At 37.9% G+C, this 23,226-nt stretch overlaps 2 protein-coding genes and 1 long non-coding RNA gene across 6 annotated transcripts in view; 1 reads left to right on the top strand and 2 right to left on the bottom strand.

Moving 5' to 3' along the window:
* PUDP (pseudouridine 5'-phosphatase) overlaps positions 1-11,060 on the bottom strand; it is a 76,571-nt gene extending 65,511 nt beyond the window's left edge. The window contains exon 1 of the mRNA XM_014960270.1: positions 11,023-11,060. Within this exon, the coding sequence (XP_014815756.1) occupies positions 11,023-11,041 (19 nt within the window). The 5' untranslated portion in view covers positions 11,042-11,060. The remainder of the gene's footprint in view (positions 1-11,022) is intronic.
* LOC106898808 lies at positions 1,404-7,145 on the bottom strand. The gene is made up of 2 exons (XR_001413979.1): positions 6,683-7,145; positions 1,404-3,053 (listed from the first exon to the last, which is right to left on the bottom strand). It is a non-coding gene; the product is annotated as an uncharacterized LOC106898808 (long non-coding RNA).
* STS (steroid sulfatase (microsomal), isozyme S) overlaps positions 10,514-23,226 on the top strand; it is a 117,443-nt gene continuing 104,730 nt past the window's right edge. Inside the window, exons 1-4 of one of the 4 annotated variants that reach the window (XM_014960267.1) lie at positions 10,514-11,053; positions 11,545-11,727; positions 16,809-16,937; positions 21,007-21,397. Coding sequence is in view for 1 of the 4 variants with exons in the window: in XM_014960266.1 (XP_014815752.1) it covers positions 11,678-11,727 (50 nt within the window). In the remaining 3 variants the exon portion in view is untranslated. The remainder of the gene's footprint in view (positions 11,054-11,544; positions 11,728-16,808; positions 16,938-21,006; positions 21,398-23,226) is intronic. The other 3 variants (XM_014960268.1, XM_014960269.1, XM_014960266.1) reach the window with 3 other exon arrangements.

Below are 23,226 nucleotides of genomic sequence, written 5' to 3' on the forward strand. Positions count from 1 at the left end.
CAAGTCTAACTACCTATATAAGAATCCAATTGTATGAAATGTTGCAATCAAAGAAAACACAGCTGAACACTGTTGAACATGGCTGCAGTCTACCCTCTACAATGTAAAGGGCAGTTTTAGTCATTGAGCTTGTCAGATGCAAAGAAGTTGGAGGCTTTTTTCTTGTGCTAGGTTGACATGGTTCACGGTCGCATTGCTACAGGGCTGTCGGCCTGTCATCACTTCTGTTATGAACTTGCATTTTTCAGAGCTTTAAAACTTTTCTAGTTAAAAATAAATAAAATGAAGTTATCCAAGAATTAAAACTGGTTTTTTTTAGGAAAGGGAATTCTGACAGTGGCCTCTACCTTATTATTGTTATTCATAGAATAGTTTGGGTTGGAAGGGACCTTTAAAGATCTAGTCCACCCCCCCTATAATGAGCAGGGACATCTTAAACAGGTTGCTTATAGCCCTATCCAACCTGACCTTGAATGTTTCCAGGGATGGCACATCTACCACCTCTCTGGGCAACCTGTGCCAGTGTTTCACCACCCTCATTGTAAAATATTTATTCAATTTATCTAGTCTAAATCGACCCTTTTTTAGCTTAAAGCCATTACCCCTTGTCCTAGAGCAACAGGCCCTGCTAAAAATTTGTCCCAGTCTTTCCTGTAGGCCCTGTAAGTACTGAAAGGCCACAATAAGGTCTCACTGGAGCCTGCTCTTCTCCAGGTTGAACAACCTTACCTCTCTCAGCCTGTCCTCATAGGAGAGGTGCTCCATCCTCCTGATCATCTTTATGGCCCTCTGCTGGACTCGCCCCAACAGGTCCATGTCCTTCGTCTGCTGAGGGCTCCAGAGCTGGACACAGTCCTCCGTCTCACCAGAGTGGAGTAGAGGGGCAGAATCACCTCCCTTGACCTGCTGGCCATGCTTCTTTTGATGCAGCCCAGGATATGTCTGGTTTTCTGGGCTGCCAGTGCACATTGTCAGCTCATGTCCAGTTTTTTGTCCACCAGTAAACCCAAGTCCTTCTTCAGAGGGCTATTCTCAATCCCTTCAGCCTGTATTGATATCAGGGTTTGCTCCAACCCAGGTGCAGGACCCTGCACTTTTCTGTGTTGAACCTCATGAGGTTCACATGTGGCTCACCTCTCTAGCCTGTTCAGGTCCCTCTGGACAGCATCCCATCCCTCAGGGGTGTCAATCAGACCACTCAGCTTGGTGTTGTCTGCAAACTTGCTGAGAGGACCCTCATCTTATTTTGAATGGAAGAAATCCTCTCCTTACATACCCACACAAGAAATGGATTCCCCTATACCTCTAAAGCTTTATCTAGGAATTGTAGGTTTTTGTAGGGCACTGGAAATTTCTGAACTGAAAGAATATTACTTGAAAGATTCTGAAGTCTGTAAAATGAATAGATAACTAGAAAATAATTTATTAGCATATACAGAAAGCTTAATATTATGATGAACACTCCACAGATTTTCTTCTATTTATGAAATATATTTGAGATAAAAGCAACGCAGGCATAAAATATTCAAGGAATGATATCCAAGGAATGCTACCTGCAGAATTTAGAGTATAGTCTTAGAAAAACCTTAACAACAAAAATAAGTATAAAAGAAGAAAATTCCTAATGTTATGACACTTCCCATGATGCCATCAAAATTCAGAAGTTTTCTCAGAGACCAAGAAGTCACAAGAAGACTGCTATACAAAGTATATTCGCAATATATGTATATACACATAAGTATTGGGATAAACTCTTATGTTGTTGACACTAACATTAAAAAGTATGCTTACTTCAGTAGGTCCATTTTGGAACTCATAGGATATTTCTAAACCCTGGAATCTCGAAGAGCTCAGGCCATGTTATTTCAAATCTTGTCCCAACGTATATGTAGACTGCTTCCTCTCTTCACCATCCTGCTTTCCATAGGAAAAAAATGGTCTGGACAGCAAGCGATAATGGTGCTACAAGCAGACTCCAGAAAGCTCTCCTCTCAGGGAAGTTCAGGGACCAGTCTGGACAGAGCAGGTTGTGTGTGACAGATCACAGCCACCCAGAAATCATGCAGTGGTATAGTGTCAGGTTTTTAGGAGATGCAGTTGTTTCTAAAAGTATGACGACTCAGGTAATAGACAGCTAAAAAACACACCAAAAGTTCTTTAACACTTTGAATACAATTAGCAGATAAAACCAATTTTTTTTTTTTTTTAAATCTTTAAGAGAGCAGTCTAGTTGTTTTGGTTTTTTTTTCAGTATAACAAATGGTATAAAGATGCAAAACTGTTTTTTTTTTTCTTTTTTTAACGTAACCCTTAGAACCTAGAGCTTCAACTTTGTCTTGGTATTCTACAGTGTTTCCAAGTGCACATGCTAATTACCTGCTCTCTGTAACAAGATCCAAAAGAGGGAAGAGGAATAGTTCACTTTCTTTTTGGAAAAGGTAAAGCCATGATAAACAGTAAACTATGCAAAGTCATTGGTGGGTCAAACATATTAAGAAACTAAATTTTACAATCATGTACAATTTGCAATCGAGTACCATATAAAAAATTTGAAGTTCTAGAACACACAAAAACAGAAGAGCAACACTACATCTCGTCCTTTACTCTTAGCTGTTCTTCATCCATAGAAAATGAAGAAGTTCAAATTAAAAATGGAAGAAGGATAAATATCATAAAAATATGATCTACAACAATAATAACAATGCAAGTTATTAGGCAGCAGATTAGCAATTAACTACAATACCTTAGTGGCCCAAATATTTTCATTTTCCTGAGATATGTACCCCATGAAAGACTGTTTTTAATTTTTAAAGACTAGAAATTTATTGCATTGTGATACACTCTTTGTGGCTCCATCTCCCCTGAGCCACAAAGCAAATAAGGTTTTGTTACTCCAATACCAATATAATGCTATAGAGAGGATTCAGTCCTAGCATAGAATGATCCACCATTTCAGATGGTGTAATTTTTTGCAGTATTGGTCTTGTAGCAGAATGATGGTATTATCCAAGGTTATGCCACTTTACAGGCACACATGGGTCTATTCTTCCGCCCTGAAAAGACAGGTTAAAGGAGCTTTCTGTATGTAAATGACAAAACCAAAAAAAATCTGTACCATAAAACAATTTATTCAAATGAAGTTGTCTCAGTGTACTTATGTTCCACCTTAAACCCATTATTTTCTCCCACTTCAGCCCTTCTGATACACTATAATTCCAATTGTTCCATTAAACATACATTATCTTTCATTCCATTCTTCTTGCAGTATTAGTGTAAATTCTTTTCTTTTTCATTAGAAATATTCCCAAATGAACAGTACCAGCATCCAACTCATAAAACAAACTAATCCAACAAAGACACTTCTTCTCATGACCGGTCAGTAATCAAATAAGGGTCTATTAGGTTGACTACGTACTCTGTGGCAGTTTACATTATACCCAAATGGACAGATTGAAGCAGAACACAATTCTAAAGACATAACGCCCAAAAAGATGCCCCAACCTGAGCAGACAATTTGCAGTATATGGCGACAGCGTGAAAGAGAACCCAAGTGAACTAATCTGTATGCACAGCAGACAGGCAATGCCCAGGAGTGAACGAGAGGGCTGAGCTTCTTGGCAGCAAACCCAATCAGTTCAGCACCCGCAGGCACAGGGCTGATGCAAAGGACTAGCCCCTATCTGTCCTGCGGAGAGCAGAGGTTACACAGGGGCTGCTGGAACCATTACACCAGGTCAGAGAACGTGTATTAATGAGCTGGGAGAATGAGACACTGTATAACGCCTTACGTATTATACAATAACAAAGGTCATGCTTAAATTCCTACGGATGTCGAATAGAAAGAATGCGCTGACACATAATAAACTGGGCTTTCAGTTGTGTTGCGTTATCCTTAGACAGTCTGAACACGAAACTTGTCCAAGAGAAGCCCACACAGGCACAGCAGAGGCAAAAACTAACAGCAAAGGGAAAAAGTAATATCTGGAGTGCTGATACATAACTGGTGCCCAAAGGAAAGTTTCCAAGTACTAGAAATAAACCTGTTTCAGAGACACACGGTCTACTAGGACTTATTTGATGACTTTTACAAAAATACTTCATGTACCGCAAAAGGGAAGGAGGAAGAAAAGTAAGAATATATTTTAAAAAGAAACCAGCTATTACATATAACAGCAGCAAAACTACACTTGGGAAAGAGCAGTGTCAGCTTTGATGCAATTTTTTTCCAAATTACAGCATCAGAATTACTGGAAAATAGTACTTATAAGATGAACTTAAAATTATTAAAGCTGCACAAGAACAGAAAGCACACAGAGACAGCAAACAGCAAACATTTATACTGTCAATAGATGTGCAATATATTCAACACACATACACACCCCCCAAAAAAAAAGGAAAAAAAAAGTTGTCGGTCATCAAAAAAAAAGAGCCACAAGAAACAGAGACAACCATTTCTTACTGGTTATTGAAGGAGAGGAAGTCAGAAGTAAGACAAATAAAACAAGATGGTTTTCCCCTAAGTACCAAGGAAAATCTTGATAAAGGTTGGCAGTAATTCAATGAACTTTGGATCACACTGATTTTATTATCATTATTATTAAGAAAAAGGAAAAGGAGAAATCAAGGTCAGGAGTTTCTAACAGAACCATTATAAGATGTAAAAATTATCTTGGTTAAATAAATACTTCTCAGTAGCCTTTTGAAAGAAGTGAGGATCAATACAGAAGGTACAGAAACACATAACAGAAGCAGCAACAATCGTGAACAGTTTCTACATCATGCAAAAGAAAATCAATTGTCTATAATCAAAGCAGTAGGTATCAAGTTTGAACAGGGAAGATATTTAGTTTAATTGCTTTTGTGTTATTAGTTAACATAGTTCCCGGTCTATAAAAGAGCAACTATCGTATTCTGAAAATTGTCATCACCATTAAGGTCTGTTGCCAATTAAAAATAATTTTTAAAAGTCAAAAAATAGTTAATAATAATAACAACAACTAACACCTACACACCCTAATATTAGAAGTATAAATGCAAGTATTCAAGAATAAGACTGTCTCTCAGAGAAAATTTACCAGCAGAACTCATAGAGCAGAATTTTACTGGTAAACTGTCCTACCCAGACAAATTAAGGTGTCCTTAAAAATTCCCCTCTCAAGAGTTTAATTACCCAACTCACAACAAGGCTACATGAATGAATTACATCTACTCAGAACAAGAGCTGCAGAGTTGGGCCCAAGATGGCATACAGCATAACCACTGCCAGTATGCAGAATAATAAAGCCAGGGTTGTTAATGGTGTTTTTCTTCTTAAGTAAAAAGAAAATTGGAATGCAGCAGCTGGAAATAGCACTATTACAAGGGAAAACTCTATGCACCTTTTCTTTGTGTGAAATTCTGTTCCATTTATGACACCTTATTATTTACATTCAAAGCAAAATAAATGAACTTTACACACACAACAGCGTATGGAGCCAACAAATATAAAACCTTATCACCTACTAACAGATTGGAAAATCTGCATTTAGGCACAGAAAGAGAACAATTTTTATAAACGATTTTATAAACTGCTGTGTTTTAGAACTGCTGTGTGCATCTTTAAAATCACTAAACAGAACCCTTTTTGAAGGTCCCAGGACCTTCAAAACATATCTCTCCGCTGCTAAAGGCCCTCTCTACAATTGAATTTGCCTAAGAGTCAAAAACTAAAGCCACATGATTAACAGTGGAAATTTGAAATCTCTTGGGATTAAATTTACTTAGCATTTTTGGTTTGGGGTTTTGTTTTTGTTATTTTTTGCTTTTAAAACCAAAAGTTTTGAGTCTGGTGCAACTAGTAAATAAATAAATATGCACCAAAAATGCATTGTATTTGTGTGCAATTTATGTGCACTATTAAAATAAAATCACAGATCTTTTCAGTTTGGGAGCATTCCTCTGTTAATTCCCCAAGGGGGATAAAAGATCATGCTAATGCTGCCTGGGGCATTTTGAAATGTGCTAACCATTACAGAAATTACAAAAAAAAGCACTAAACTGAATTAGAAAAAAAAAGAACTAAACTCTGGTTCTGGATTATTCTAACCACAAACAACAAGCAACCATGTGGATGGACAATTTGTAAATCAATCATGGGAATAACAGAAGTTAGACTCCAGGTTAGCACATTCGTTATGTTCTTGCCAAAATTTTCCTTGCTGTTAAATTAAAATGTTAGCTTTCAAGCATATGACAAATCTTATTTACTCTATTTACGGTTAGTTAAGTCTCAATGAGTTTTACTTATCTCCAAAATTTGCTTGTGAAGCATCTATGAGGTATTTTAATCTAATAATATCCTTAATCTCTTTGGCTTTGCAACAAGATACAAGCAGAGAACACATGGGGAAGACAGCATTTTTGTTTCCTTCTTTGTTCCCCAAAATCAGATGGAAATGGAGAATGGCAAGAAACTAAGTTTTCACTACCCAGAAGACGAAAATAGGCTTACAAGATTGCCAGCCTAAGATTAATTCCTGCACTTAAGCCATAATAGAGGACAATCTAGAGAGGACTGATGTTTAGTTCAATTGGTGCTATTTGCTCTGATGCAGAAGAAATAGGAAGCTGTTTTAACCTCCCATTCACACTGTAAAATAAAAGACAGCATGTACATAAGCAAACTCCAGCATGGAACTCTTACCAGTTTTCCTGTAACAGCAATCTCCTAGGCAACTTCTGCAATGAAATGAAAGTAAGAGTACACTTTTGACTTCTGACCTTGTGGCAATCGGTAGGTAACACTGGGGAGAAAGAAAACACGCCAAACCTCTTGCAAATCTCACAACACTGTGATGAATTTAACTGCAAGTTAATTTCTTCTATAGTACAGACCAGAGATTACCTGTATGACTAGCCATGAGGGAGTTGCTTAGAAATGGAACACAAGAATCCAGAAGTCTTCTCCACACAAAGAACACAGCAGCTGCAAAAGCAGCAACTTCTGATCCCACTTGCCTAAACTACTTCTTACCCCTCTGTGAATGGTCAGAACAAGCTGAGATACCTGTGCCAGTACAGTCCAACATGACTTTGAGTTATGGCAAAGGCACCTTGCAAAACTAATCTTTTAGATCTACTTGAATATGCTGAATTAACTTATGTAAAAATGCTGTTTCACAACACTAAGAGATACTGGCAAGGATAATAATTTACATAAAATGACCACGAGTCCTAACAAAAATTTAAACAAAAATAAACACATGACTAAACTTTCTATACTAAAGTGTCATGGTCATGTTCTCTGTGTGTTAATTTAGCTTTAGTTCAGCTTTAAGCACAACGCTAAGAAACATCTTATCTCTGCAGCAGTTTTCCTACGTTCATTGGTCAGTTAGGAAAGGTTAGTATTACACATACAGCTTGTGGAGAATATAATTTCTAATTTAAAATATTTTCAGTCCCCTACAAGTTTAGGTATAGATCAACAAAGGCAACATACAATCCTATCTGTGTTCTGGTGGTGGGGTAGCTATTGGCCACGATTATGTCACAAAACCATTTGTCATATCTCAAAATACAACCCATGCAGTAAATTGCGAAGATAGATCCCAGGTGGCATTACTCTAGTTGTATATTTTGTACAAATTCAATAATTTTTTTCTTCTGTATCTTCAGCATTGGTTTTGTATGTTTTTACAATATGCTAAAACGCCAGGACAGGATATTAAACAGTACAACAAAAGCATTTCTTTAAGTATCAAAAGTCTCTATCTTCTGTTCTCTTCTTTTATTTTAGCCACCGAACCCAGTACTGTGTGTGTCAGATAAGTGCACATGTAAGTAGGTTTAATAGTTCTAATTATACTACATTCTAGCCGTTAGAACAGTAGTTTTCTGTAGGAAAAGACTAAAGTGTTTTAAGAGAAAGCAATCTCCTGTATGAGTTCTGAGCATTTATTGTTAGGATTTGCTGTAGGCAAGCAAGAAGAAATTTAACACTACGAGAGTGCTGTTTTTTTAATATAAAAATAGAATACATCAGTACAGCAAAAAATAAAATTAAGTTATTCCTTTTCCTCTGGTTTATACTATATAGTGAAGTGAGCACCACTTATAAACTATGATAACTAAATTTTGCTGCATATGTATAATAAAGCAGGATGCAGCTGTAGAACAATAGCACAAAGGCTATTTTTGCTATTACAGCTGGAGTTTCCTACAAATAAGTCCTTCAATTAATTTTACCTATTAAATAGAAAGCTGTCTACAGGTGCTGTTCACATATTTTACATTCTAAATGAGAGCACTATTTTCCAGTGTGCTAATTTCCTGGCAACTGGAACGACAGACAAAAAACATAAGATGTCATCCAATGGCTTGAAGGGAAAGAGAAGGAAATCCAAAAGGAGAAAACTTCAGAAGATGGGTGAACTGCATTGATTGTAAGTGCTGAAAAAAGGCTGTTAAATAACACTTCAAATAATGATACAGAAGGACTCTGAATTAAAGGGATGAAGTACTTCTACTGGTAGTTCAGGGGCAAGAACTTCCCTATTGAAGGTAAACTGATATATCAAGGTGGGACTCAAGGACAACGTAATCAGTCTCAATTATGTTAAAGAGATGGGGGAGGTAAAGTCACGTACGATCAGCCTTAGCAATGCTTTCACATAGCCTAGCGTTAGCCACCAAAGTATATGGATGCAGGTTCTATTGCATAACTCTTGGATTGTTTCCAAATTCAAAATTCTTTTAAGTGCCTCAGACCTCTTTTAAGGATTTTACATTCACAGTTATGAAGTATTCATGAATTTTTTGGAAATCTTCCTATCAGAAGATATCCTACCTTCCTTAATCAGAAGCTGATATGTCAGCTATAGAAAGCAAGTTCATGGCACATTACATTAAATCAATTTAATGATCAATTTTTCATCATTTATAGATCAATTAATATTTGGTCTATAAAATCAGCAATGTTTAGGTGAAAAATACCAAAACTAGCCACATACATTTTTTCAGACACTACATCGTTGTGAACATCATTGCGAAACCTAGAGCTTCAGATTCTGAAAAATGCAATCAGCTACCAAGGTACGGTAAAAAGATACAAAAGCATAGTCATAGATATCCAATACTGAAAATGTTGTTTGTGCTCTTTCAAAGGAAGCAATTTTATACATATTTCTATAGATTCTAGAAATATATATGCAATTCATTTTATCATCTTCGATGTGACACGTGGCATCAAAAATTTCATAAGAAAATTAAAGGGGATCTTATTTCTCATCTAGGCTTACATCAATACCATTTGTCTTATTCAGAAGATTTACAGCAAACACGTTGCTAGAGTATTTTTCATGCTTCTTCACTGGATGAACCCCAGGAGTCTGGAGAACAAAACATGACCCAGAACCTCAACTTGTATTGGTTTTGCCTCTTTGGAATGTTACAGAAAGGCAATTTTTAAATATGGACAGGACAGCATCTGAGAAAAACGTCATTAGTTTCTAGAATATTGTCCAAAGCTGAAGCACCTACCCTGTAAATACCTGTGCATAATAAATTCACTTTAAACTGGTACAGATACCTTACCTATCCATAACAATGCTTAAATACTCATACTGCTTACCTAGGCTATCCTGGCCAGGTGAGTATTTTGGGTGAAGCAGATTTTCAAATTCTGCTAAAAAGCAGGAGTAACTAAAATACTTTCCTGAAAGTTCTAAATAAGAATGAAATTAAAATAATTGGTTGTGGATTAAAACAAACAAACAAACAAACAAAAAACCCAACAACAACAACAAATCAAAAAAAAACCAAAAGAAAACAACACATAACCCCAGGCTATTTGAGACTCCAGTCATGAAACTGAAAATGAAACTAAAACAACTCATCTTAATCACTGTTTTTCATAGTGTATTGAGAGGACAGATGAAATATAGAAACCAAAGGCTCTAAATGCTTGACACTATTTGTGCTAGTGCGAGTAAAGAAGTGTCTTTTTAAAACCATGATAACCGACTTGCCTTCACTTGTTACAGGTGTGAAGGAGGGAAAAGTGCACATTTCTTGGAAACAGAGCAGCTCAGTAGACTTCACAGCAGTCTTCCCAGAAACTGCAACAATTTGGGTTTTGCAGAAGGAAGGCACATGCCTTAAGTTCACACTTCCTAGGAATTCACCCACATCCAAAGCTGCTTCCTGTGCAATAATCCACGTATACTATTTCCAAAGCCAAGTCACATACAAAAACATTCCATTATTCCACAGGAGGTGTAATTCAGCAAATAGTTAAGAACAAACTTCAACAGTGTTGTAACACTGACTATTCAAACTTCAAGATCCAATCTCACCGCAGCATGAAAGACCAACAGATTTCAGAATCGCCCCGTAAAGTCTATCAATACGAAAACTGGGAGGTGACCACCGCAGTAGTTTCCAGACTTTTCAGTTGGTGACAGCGACTCTAAAAACTGAAAAATGCTCTCCTGTACCCAGCACAGCACAAGGAACCACCAGGGCAAGGGACTCGCTACTCTCGGCCACCTCCTGCAGACCCTGGCCCCATGGCTCTTCCGGCTCTGCAAACTGGAAGCACCTCCTCCTCACCCGCTTTCCCTGGACGCTAACCCCAACCTGCCTTTCTCCTCTCCCCCCACGGCCACGCTAACTTCATTCTGCCCCCAGGCGAAATTCACCCACAGAGAGGCAGGGGGTGGCGGGGAGGAGGAAATAAACCGCTTCCTCTTGCTTCCCCGATCTTCAGCAGGTTTAAAGAACACCGCCCGGGGCGGCCTGGCTGCCCTCCCGGAGCCAGAAGGCCGCGGGGGGCAGGCCGGCCGGCCGGCACGGCCCCGGGAGGCGCCTCGGCGGAGGGGCGGCGCGTCGCTTTGCAGCGGGGAGGGGATGGGGCTTCCCACCGCCAGCCGCGGCCCCTCGCTGCCCGGGCGGCCGGGCCGGGCCTAGCGGCGCAGTGGGACCGGCCGTCGCGGGGTCGGGGGAGCCAGGCAGCGGCGGGGGAGAGGGGGGCAGGCTACACACCCAGCAGTAGGCCGTCCATGTCAAAGATGAGGTGAGTGACCGGCTCTCTCTTTATTTTTTCTCTCTTTTTTTTTTCCTCTCTTTTTTTTTCCTCTTTTTTTTTCCTCTTTTTTTTTCCTTTTTTTTTTTCTTGTAAAACCAAAGTCCATTTCCCTTCATGGGCCTTTTCGTGGAGCTCGTTTCCTCCCAAACTTTCGCGTGCCCGTGTAGGGATTTAAAAGGGTGATGTTAGCGCTGGGTCGTAAGCGGCGACATAATCAAAAAGATGCAGTTCTGTGTAGAACTGTGAGAAAAGAGTAAGGTAACGGTGTATAACCCATCTCTTATGGGTTGCTGATGTGAACTGTGGGTTGGTTTGGATGTTGGGGTTTTTTTCTGAAACGGCCAAAAAATTCTGGAGTTCAGGAAACAAGTTCTTGAGATGAAGCAAAATTTCCTGCACGGACACACGAACTGGGCAGTTGGGAGAGAAAGAGGTAACTTTTCCTCATCAGTCCTCCCTTTATTATTCTTTTCGTGCAGGTAACCCACCGTTGGGCATCAGGATCATTGAAACACCGGTTGTGGAAGCAGACATGAGAAGAGCTGTGTCAGGCTCCCAAGGTGACATACTGGCTTGAAGATTTGTGCTGCTTCGCAGTTCTGTGTGAAGGCAATGGTCAGTGGTGGCTTCGCAATAAGGGAAGTCCTGTCTCGTGTCTGTAGGTACGCCTCTCAGCAATTCATGTTTTCTCTGACAGAGCCCTCATCTGAATGGGCAATACCTCACCATTTTAGCAACTTAGTGGTGCTTTTTAGAGCCCTTACTGTAGATGTCATACAGTCATATTTGAATTTAAACTTAACCCCCTTACACATCTTACCTGCCCCCAAAACCAATCCATTAAAAGAACCCTCACCCTACATTTGTGAGAAATATCATGGACACAAAGTCACAACAAATAAAACATCCTTGCCCTTTACTTTTACCTTTTTAATAATAAAAATTGACTTTCAAACAAAGTTTTTTGAGTTTTGAGTTGGTTCTCTGTTGTGGTTTTTTTTTAAACTTGTCTCAATCTGAAATTACTATGTTTGATAATGCTGCTTAGGCGCTGCCTATTTCGGCGAGGGAAAAGACTGTGCACGGTGCCTTAAATGTCTTTTAAAAATGTCATGCGTAGTCATGACATGTATTTGTTAGTTCTTGCACAGATTTAAAAAAAATGGGTTCTGTGCTTCCAGATTAAACTTTTCTTTTTAACTTTACAGTATGAGTGTTCAGAATGCACACAGCTCTTCTGTTTCTGAAATAAACACTGTACAACAACTCAATGCTCCAACTTTGTTTCAGACAGCAAATGTGTTAGTTTCTTTAGTAGTTCACTTAGGTGGGAGCAGAGCAAAAATCAAAAGAAAGGCCAAATCCTAAATACGGTATGTCCAAAAAAGTGTTGATCTGTTAAAAGGAAAAAAAAATAAAATAGTAATCTCAATACTTGTAATATTCTGCTGTTCTAAGGAAGACTGTGTTTCTGTTGTAAGAATGTGAACTGTTGTGGCAAAAACTACAAAAGAGTGAGTAATGAGGTTGTAGGTTGCTTGTGCCTGAGGTGGATTTATTCACTTTCTAATTGTCTAATATTCTAAAAAATCCACCTTTTATTTTATTTGTTGGCATCATAACAACTGTGCTGGTTCACACAAAAGCTACATCAGTCCAGTATCTTGAGTCAGTGTTCTAATTGGAGAAAAGCATAAGTATTTTGCTTCTCCACCTTCCTTGCAACTCCACCTTCCTCTCCCCCCTCTCCAAAAGGGGAGATACTTAATATTTTTAGCATGTAAACTACCAGTTCATCTCATAAAACAAGGCTTATGCAGAACTTCTGAGTATTTAAGCACAAATCCTAAAGACAATGTCCTTGAAAAAAAACCCCACAAAATTAAAGTGTACTAGACCAGATGAACCTTTTTAGGGATAAGTGGTCTGTGATACAAATCTTATTGTGCACATTTCAAGACAGTCAGTTACCTGACATGCTGAGACCTCAATTTGCTTTACTTTATTCTGGCTCATCAGTGATAATCAACATAATGTTAGCTTACTTGATTCTTCAAAGCTACATTCAAACAACGGAAAATCTTCCTAATATAGACAAACTTTAGGTTTATTCGGTGTGACTAAGTCTTCTCTAACAGAATGAAATGGGATGAAAGTTCAAGCAGAACTTTAAATTCCTGGTGGACCATGGTTTTCTAAATGCAAAAAAGAAGTGAAAATGCTGACCAAAGTTTTATTCAAGCGGTCTTAAATACTTGGCTCAAACATCTCAGCAGTAGTATCATTTTTTTTTTTTTTTTTTTTTTTTAAAGAGTGAAAAAAAGTTGAGATTGAAAATTGTGCAGTTGATTTTTTTGCGTGCTACTTCTTTTGTTCTTATTGATTTTAAGTCTGTTTCAAGTGAAGAAGACTTTATTTTAATAACTTTTGAGTTGTGGAAAGCATACTGTGGTGAAGGTACAGTAATCATGAAAACCTGTAGTTAATTCTGTGTTTACTAACCTGGTGTCTCCTTATTGAGGAGGGTGAACTTGGGTTACTTATGTGTAGTCATGCAGATAGACTTGAATCCTGCAAAGTCTGAAGAACACAGTTAACTTTCATGCCCATTTTTCAATGACTGACTTGCTATTTGGGCACGTACCAAAGCAGACGAATAAGTCTTTGCCGAGTTTTACCTTTTATGTCGTTAATGGTACATATACAGGTTTTAAACGACTGTAAATTAGCTGCCTATAAGTGTTTTTTTCTCACCAGGAACAAGTCTATTTTCTCTGGGTTCGTAATCCTATGTTAAAATCACTTTGCTTTTACTGTTCTTCCATGTGAGATAAGGTGCAAATACTCAGGCATGTATCCATGGGGTTATTAAGAATGAAACACAATGTTTTATGTACACAGTCCTCATAACCCTTTTTTAACCTTTGTATGTTTGAGTTTTCTTTACCTTGAAGGTAGAAAGTTTTCCGCATCACTGAAGTGTTTATGACTTAAGTTCTTTACCTGACAAGTAAAAGCTTCAGAATATGCCTAAGTGTTTTCCTGGGTAACACAACTCAAAAATTGCAGTTTCCTATTTCACTACTGCATATTGCACTTGAAACATGAATTCACTTATAATATTTTTATGACACTGATAGGAGCATCATGCACTATGGAAATGACTGACTTTATTTTTCTTGTTCCACAGGCGCCTTGGCAAAGAGGATAAACAGATTATAATCCATTTTAGTTTGAATATTAAAAAAGAATCCAAAGACTTGAATAAATCCAGTAATTTAAAAGCTTTCACAATGATTCACATGAACAGCTGTTAAACCCACTATTAGTAACAAATTACTTGGAATGACTTAGAGTTAAAAGTAATTTAGTTCAGGTATCAACTGAGATTCACAACAGTTGCTGTAGTTGAGCCTATAAGCCCTCAGAAAGCGAAGCCCCTCCCAGGGCTGGATGTTACCAAATAAGAGCTTTTTACCCTAAGAATATGAATTAAGTGAATTTTCTTGTTTCAGTTCATGTTTTTATGGTTGCAGAAGGGAAACTGAGCACATGTCTTGAGGCAGTGAAATAATACCATACACCTGCTGATCTAAGCCATGTTTTATGGATTACATACGTCAAAAGGGAGTGTATCTTCTTTAATGAATCGTATGGGTCATCTTACAGTGAAACAAGTAGGGGGAGGAGAGCCGTCCATTTTCTGGATTTTGATTTTTACCACCAATTACAAGTGATTTAGCTACAAAGGCAAGAAAGATGATGTGCTATGCTTCAGGAGAACAAAGTGATGAAGATAAATGTCGGTCATCTGTAAATGTACATGAAGCAGTATAAAAAGGTTCTTAAGCAGCAATGAGGGGTGAAATTTTTGGAAAGCCAACCAAGCACACAAGGGGGAACAAGGGATCTAAGATATTTTTAGATGTCAATTGCTGTATTTATTGATGGGATTGTACAACAGAATGAACAGTTTCTGAAGCTGGGAAATGAAGGCTTAATGCCATGCTTCAGGGCCTTTTTCCTTTCCATTAAAGTCAGTGAGAATCATTTTCTTTCCTCTATGCTTTATGAATTAGTTTTTTAACATCATTTTGGTCATCCAGTAAAATATTGGCTACAGGAAGCTGATGTGTTCAGGTGTTCAGCAGTATCATTCTAATTGAAATCCTCAAGTGCTTAATGGGTGGGTCCCACTTAGCCTTAAACTATCAGGAAGATTAGGGCAGAAGGGAATGCATCCCCAGATAAGATCTGAAGTGTTGTATCTTGTTTTGCTTTTCCTGTGTGCTGTGGGCTTCCTCTGTAGGATCATTTGCAACTTTATTTATCTAGGTTTCCATTATGACAAAAGCATAAAATATTGTTTATGCTTTTGGTTTTCGTGAATTTTATTACTATATTTTTTCATTTTACTACAGTTCAATCATTACAGATTATAGGAAATTTTTTGTATTTGTAGTGCCGTGTGGAATAAACGTTCTGTCAGCTTTCCTGAGCAAGACGTCTTCCACTTGGTTGCCATTAATAAACGTAGACCTGAATGCAGTTACCCCTCCAGTGGTCCCTTTCAGTCTTGTGTTCCTAAGCTCAACCTCTTCAAAGGCTGCAGTAATTACATCTTCAAATTGAAAAGAGAGAGGAGGAATTGTGATGCTCTGGGTCACAAAATCTCTAAACCACTGATCTATAATCCTCCACATTTAAGTTTAACATGCATGTTCCCCACTCAGCATGCAGCAAGGTTTGGGGAGTTGAATCTTCAGAGCTCAGACATTCTGACTGCTTTCTGGGTGCATGACCTTACAATTTGGTATCTACCCAGAAGAGTGGAGCAGAGATAAATGAGCTCGCTGACACTCAGCCCTGAATGTCTACAGGATCAGGGTAAATGTGCTGTCAGCCTAGGTAGTGCAGGGGAACTGTTGGAGGGCAGCTATTGTACAGTACCACAACCTCACTGGTTTTGCAGTGATTCTAGGAGTCTGAGGGTCTGGATCTATGTAGCCAGAGAAGCTGTCACACTGTGCTGGAACATCTGAAGCAGCAACTCTGGTCAGGAAGCAGAAATGGTGGTAGGGGAGAGGAGAGGGTGTGAGAACCGGGGCCTGACGAGGGGGCAATACCAAGCAGAGTTAGTCAGCTGCGCCTTTAGTCCCTATTGCAGCTGAGTTAGATAGATAGACTGTTCTTGACTAGGGGAGTTAATACTTTTCCTTGGCTGCAAGAATTAGTGTGCCTCTCAACCAAGTTATAATTCCCTTTTGGGAATTCTTCCCTCCTGAACCTGCTGCCCTCTTTTCCTCCCTAGCTGTGCAGATGCGCAAACACACTGGTATTATTCTCCAGAACATGCTGTTGTGGGCAGCCGATGTCAGATATGTTTTGTGAGCACTAGCACGTAGGCCACTGACTAATTTTGGGGTGAGGAAATAGTCCCTTCATTAGGTTGTCCACCTAGTTTAAGTTAAGCATATGTTTACATGCCTTGGGGAATTAGGTTCAGTGTGTTGTAACAAAGTGTATGAGAACATAATGTAGCCTTATTTCTCTTTTTATACTTTGAACTAAAATTTCCTTAGCAGAAGATCAGTAACAGATACTTGTTTTCATAAAACCTTTGTAAAAGAAGAAACACCACTTGTAAATGCTGATACAGTTATATATTAGGAAACATAGTAGTCCTATTGCTGTCAAGTGACAGAGTCCTAGTGAGAATCTAATTATTATTTTTTTTCTCAAGCCAGCTAGTGCCATCTGCTAAGTGCATCTCAAACATTTCACCTTGAGTTCTGTAAAGTGAGTGATTGATCACAGTGACGCTGCAGGATTGGAAGATTCTTAAATTTCCATTTCATGTGCTTACATATAGGTAAGACCTCAAGACATGTTCAAGATCTAGATGAATTCTTTGCATTGAGACAGAACTGTATATGCTTAAGATGTCGGTCCAGACATTATGCTTAAAATCTTCTAAATCTTTCAGTGAATCTTTTGCTGTACTAAGATATTCCATGTTCTTCCTCTACTTTTTTTTTTTTTTTATTTTTTTAACAAAATTCATTCCTTTAACTTTTCCTCATAAAGTTATGCTTTCTTTTATTATTTTGATTCGTTCTTTTAGTATTTTGATTGCTCTTCCGGATTAGCACTCAGGTAAATTTTTGTAGCTGTGGGTTTTATAAATTACAAATTAGAAGGGCCGTCTTCTACTAACAGACTGCCTTCTTAGTCCCAGATACAGAATTCCTCTGAATTAATGTAAAAACTGCATTACTGGTTTTGCCATAGTTGTATTTTGTTCACTAATGAATGATTGTAATCCTTGCAAATATTTTTTACTACTGATGCTTAGTCAGGTCATTCTCCATTTTTGTGCCAAGCCAAGAGCTGAAAATTTTTGTTGCTACTTGTCCAATTGAAAATTGTCTTTATGGATCACTTCTAGCTGCATCCTCATTAATTAAGAATAGTCAGTATTATACTTCACTGAAAGAGATGAGTAGCAACATCTCTAGCCCATGAAGAGTGTAATACCTCTTCATACAGTTTGAAAGATTTTTCTGCATTTTTAAAGTATGAAGAATGATTATCTTGTAGGCCTGATGAGGCAGCTATCTGCAAGAAGCTATGTTGCAGAATGAATTGTTGTATCACTGTTTCTAAAATGTTGCATGTATCATTTAGACCAGTGGCTGCTGCAAGCAATAGGGAATTAGTATTATATTAATGACCATGTTTGACAACCTGTCTCCATAATCTGTTTTTCACTCACTTTTCTTCTTTTTGGCCAACAATTATGTTCTCATCTGGACTTCTAATACTAAGATGGCTGTATATCCTAATTAAGTAGGACATGCCATCCAGAGACTAGCCACCATGTGTTGAGGTCATGAAATGAGGTAGGTTTAGGCTGTATTCTTGAGTTGCAGAGCTCAGAGGAAAGCCCAAGTGCTTCAGGGAGCATCGAGCTTCACTCAGTAGGTGGCACTCTTGTCACTGAATTGCTACCAGCATCTTCCGGGGTGGTGTCTGCACTGAAGCTTTTTAAAGTTGGTGGAAATATAATACATGCTTGCCCACTAGCAATTTTGGAATATGTTCATCTGGGTGATAGTTGCTTCTTGAAGGACCTGACAAAGGGTGGGGACCTGCATGTTCATCTGCTTTTTCCTACTTCATCACATCCAGGACATACAATAAAACACATTATCTAGAAGATCAAATTAAATACTTTTTCTGGTGTGTTCAAGCCCATCTTTCTCTAAACACCCTGTTCTGTGTGGGACTTGAGGTAGCTTAGAAAAGTATTATTTGATAGTCAGAAACTAAGGCTATAGCGACTACAAAATCTGGATCTTTTATTCTTACATGGCATAGCTGATGTGTTATTCCAGCTGAACTCCTATATGTAACTCTTAACTTAGTTAAGCACAACCATGATAAAAAAATACCAAAATCATTAGACCATGTCACTGAGTTCCATTTATGAAAGCCATTGTGACTTCCTCGTAACAAAGTCCTCTGCACGCCACAGATTTCACAAGTTCATATAATGATTCCCCTACATCCTTCAGAATAACTACATGGCTATAGAATTTTTAGACTGAAACTTGTCACTGGTAGTTTTGGACTAAACTGAAGAATGAAGTTTAAACATCTTTTCCACTGAAGATTTGTTGCAGAATAAATATCCTCAAACATCCAATAATCCAATTTGTACAAGGTCCCTAGGAATAACAGAACTGTATCTTTTAATTCTGGATAAGTGTGACCTTCAAAAATATCTTCTGAAATTAGCTAAGTTCCTTGTTTTTTACTATGATCAGAGAAGTTAACGAATATTCTTTTTTCCATTTTTAGCTCTGTTATTGGTGTATTTAACTTGAATCCCTGTTAAATGCAAGTTTGCATTAGCAAATTTATGTGGAAATATAAGCATTTAGATGTGCATCATCATTCAGCCAGTCTGAGACAGTAGTGTATCGTGTTTTGTTTTCACAAAGATACATGCACTGTGCCTGGTAGATGAGCACTTAGTGGGGTGATTAAGTTCAATCCTAAACTTTCAAAGCTTTGGCAGAGATGTTTTGATGAACTGAGACAAAACACCTGCCTCACTTCAGTTCTGCCCTTCCTCTAGATGCTAACAGATTCAGTTATGCATCCTTCTATTTCCTTTTCTTCCCAAACAGTATTGAAAAAAATAATTTCCTTTACCAATTCAGTGAGTTGAACTCCTGTGATACATATGAATGTTTGTATATAAATAAGTCGATACTATCCGCTATTTGGTGACTGGAAGAGCAACATGTCTGGATAAAAAAGTTTCTATCAAATTATGAAAGAAAAAAGCAACGTTGGACTCTGTGTTCATGTCCATGTGGAAAAAAAAAACCCAAACCCCAGAAACAGATACTATAATCCATTAAACAAGATTCCGTATCATTGGAGAATACATTATTAGGTAATGCAATTCCCTATTTACCATAGCCTAAATGCAGCCTTCCTTTAGCATTTCAGTTTTCAGACCCATTTAAGCTTTGAAGTCATTGAGTAAAGCACCCTTTAGTGATTTCTAATCAAACATGGAGAAGAAGCCCAAACAAAGAAAACGCCTCCATTCAGTCTTCATTCAGTGCTCAGATTGCAATAGGAGAGGGGAAGGATGTTTGTTTTTTCACTCATTAACTCATGGAAATATTCTGCATACTGGTTTAGTTAGAATGAATAGATCTTTTTATGCTGCATTTTGGTTTTCCATATCAAATGCTTCAAATTGTCACATTAATTAGCACAGACAAGCCTGCTTTTCATTCAGTTCATCCATATTTTGGCGTACGTACCCTTGTTTTATCACTACTTTCTTCTAATTTACGTGATCACAAGTTTTTGAATTAATGTTGCTAAATAACAATTTGTTTTAATAAAATTTATTGTAAGTAAACAGTTATTCTTATACATTACTGAAGAGTTGCACTGTATGTACATAAATCTTGGTGAAGTACAAATATTTTTGGGTGTCCTCAGGGGATGTTGGATCTCATCTCTTGTATCTCTTGTACTGCTTTTTATGTCTGTATGAAGGTATATGTTCTAAAATATGATTTATCTAAAAAATATGATTAATCAAAGGGATTAAAAACTAGCTGGCTGGTTATTTTAGGGAGATTGACAAGATCTTTTAAAATTGTCTTTATTTTCACTTGTTAATGCTTTCAACAACTGCAAGACAATAGATGCAAAGTTTTTCAAATGTTTAAGGTAGAGCTAGCACTCCCTATTAGTATATGAGACAGAGAAAAGATTGCTACTTTAAAACTGTTTCAAAATTGTTACCGTACAATATTATTTTAAAGTAAAGGGAGAAAAAACACAGGAGAAAAGCTTTGAACAAGCTGTACTGATTTCTTGAACCACATGAAAATGTAATTTAAACTTTGCTCTTAGCTGTTCAAAAACATTGGTTCAGTTTGATTTCTCCCAGTCATTGTTAACTTCAATATTTTGCCTGGAAGAAAAGTAAAATTTTATATTTAGAATGTAAGGCTTGGGTTCTGTTAATTTTCAGTGTCATCGGTTGTCACACATCTTTGGACATAAATCTTTCTCTTCCTGATCAAGTTCCTTATGAAAAATGCATAAATTGGGGTGGAGGAAGGAGAATAGTATGAAACTAGTTAGCACTTTTCAAAGGGCAATGGATGATTTTTCACGTTGGGGTCCTTGGAGCGGTAATTTTCTGGGGTCATATACAGTTTCTAGGAGACTGCAAAGTGCGCAAACCAGAATGGGCTATGGTGTACAGTATTTATGTAGAGAGAATTTCTAAATAGTTCTGTGCCTCAAATGGAAAAGTTTGAAAACCACTGATCTGAAATTATACTTTAAAAGGTGTTTTAATGCAGTTTCTCAGAAGTTGCTATGTGGATATTCTGCAGGAACGCTTACCATGTGTAGTGAAGGCAGAAATGTACCTGAGATCCCGACACTGCCCTTGTTTTCCAAAAATATCATGCAGAGTCACTTGCACTTGAAAAGCCTAACCGGAGATCTTCAGCAACAACTAAACCAAGTGTCTTGGTTAGGCGTGTGTATAGAGGCATCATGAAACTACGTTGAGATTTTTTCCTACCAGTGAAGTAGTGTCTTATCAAGAAATACTGTCGGTGTTGTATAACAAGTTGTCTTTTTCAGTGTTGTCCTTTCTTCCCCTCCACCCTTCTATTTCAGTTCACGTGACTGGACTTTGTACCCATTTACTGATAATAAGTTAGCAGCCATCTTTTTTGAAAACTAGAGGCAGAAACTGAAACAAATCCGTGCTGTAAGGTAAAATGCCCTTCCTGCCCCATGGTATATAATTTGTATATGATTTCATTGTAAACATTGAGGTCACATATAGTTGGAGTTCATGTTCTTTCACAGGTCAAAGCAAATTCCTTATTGCAGGAAATTAGCAATTATGAGAATTAATGCCATAAGCAGTGTTGTCTTTTCCTCATTAACTTAATGCATTGTCTTTTATATAAGAAAGAAAGGATTTTAATACTGTCTAGTCTTGTCTGTAAGATACTATGAACTATAGTGGCAAATTATTTTGTAACAAAATGTACTTTGTTATTAGGTATTGCAATGGAGTATAATGTTCCCTGCTTACAATGGGTTAAGAAGGGTATAAGCTGTACTTGAATTGTGAAAGCATTTTGAACAAAAAAAGAAAGCAGGGTGTTGGAGAACTAGAACATTTTCCAGCAGTGCAACAGTGGTTTTTCTCTTACCACTTAAGCTCTGGTTGTTTAAAAAGTAATGTTAAAAGTATATGTAATTTTGATTATGGACACTGGTTTAAGATTCAAATGGAAATGAATTGTTAAATAGTTTTGGAGGGGGTTAGGTTCTGAAATAAGCTTGTAGTTTTGAAGTGACTCTGCTTTGTGTGCACTGTACATAATGTGACAAAATCTTTGATTCAAAGGTGGAAGCATGCAAGGCTTAACTGTAACTTTTTAAGTGATATTAAATAAATCTAATATCTTCCTTTGTAATCTCATACACATCCAACCTCCTAAGTGGGGTAAACACAGCTACTGAGGGGACAGTCTCTGTAAGAGGAATCACTGAGACAGAGAGGATGGCAAGTAATAATAAAGAAAGAGAAAAGGTAAGGAAAAAATCATCGCTTCTGAATAGGATGTGTCTGCCAGGGCACACTGAGACAAGAAGAAGGAAGATGAGAGAGGAGAAGCCTGTTTAACCAAAACAAACGTTAAACAGAGTCTGATCACACATAACACTTGTTATGCAGTTTTGTAATGACTCGTTAATAGTATGGATTCCATACATTCTGCTTTCTCACAAACAGATTTTTTACTTCTGCCCTTAGGGTTGTCTACAGGTGGATTTTAGTAAATGCAGACCTGTGTTAAACCTGTCAGACGTGACACTGAGGCTGCTTTAGTACCAGGAGAGTGACAGTCAGCAACAGGGAGCACTGCTGGCCAGAGGAAGAGTGTGTGTTGTGGGAAGAGAAGAACAGAGGAGGCAAACAGTGAGACGAAGCAGCATCAAGAGTAGCAATGGTAGAGTGGCAGTGACAGTAGCAAGCCCTGGGCAAGCAGAATTGGAGGAGCTGAGCAGCTGCATCCAAGAGGTATTCAGCCTGAGTTTAGATCAATGGCACATTAATACGGGATTCTTTAGTTGGAAGGGATTTGGAATAGATAGGGCATGGATTAGAAAGGTATCTTCTTGATTGTATGGGAGGAAGTTTGGGGATGAGGAGCAATGAAATAAAATTATTTTAGAGTGAGAAGTTTAGGGTGAGAAAAGGGGAAGGAGGAAGAGAAGGCATCTGAGATGGATTGTTACCAAGTGCTTAACAAGAACTGTGGCTATGACACTCTGTGCTGTGCAGTTTGAACTGCTTCATGTTCACAGTGATAGTGATCTTGAATTTCTCTCATCCTGGACAAATGTTTTAAATTAAAAAGTAATGGTGTAAAAATGGTGTCTTCTTTTTTCTAACATGATAAAGAATGAGTTGATCAGCCATACTCAAAAGGAAATCTTACGGTGCAGGGATCAGTCAGACCTATTTTCCTCTGAATATTGTCTTTAACTGGCCAGGTTGGCAGTTGTACAGTGTTGTATGCAAACAA

Source organism: Calidris pugnax, unplaced genomic scaffold (genome assembly GCF_001431845.1).
Source record: "Calidris pugnax isolate Ruff unplaced genomic scaffold, ASM143184v1 scaffold188, whole genome shotgun sequence".
In the NCBI taxonomy this organism is placed as follows: domain Eukaryota; kingdom Metazoa; phylum Chordata; class Aves; order Charadriiformes; family Scolopacidae; genus Calidris; species Calidris pugnax.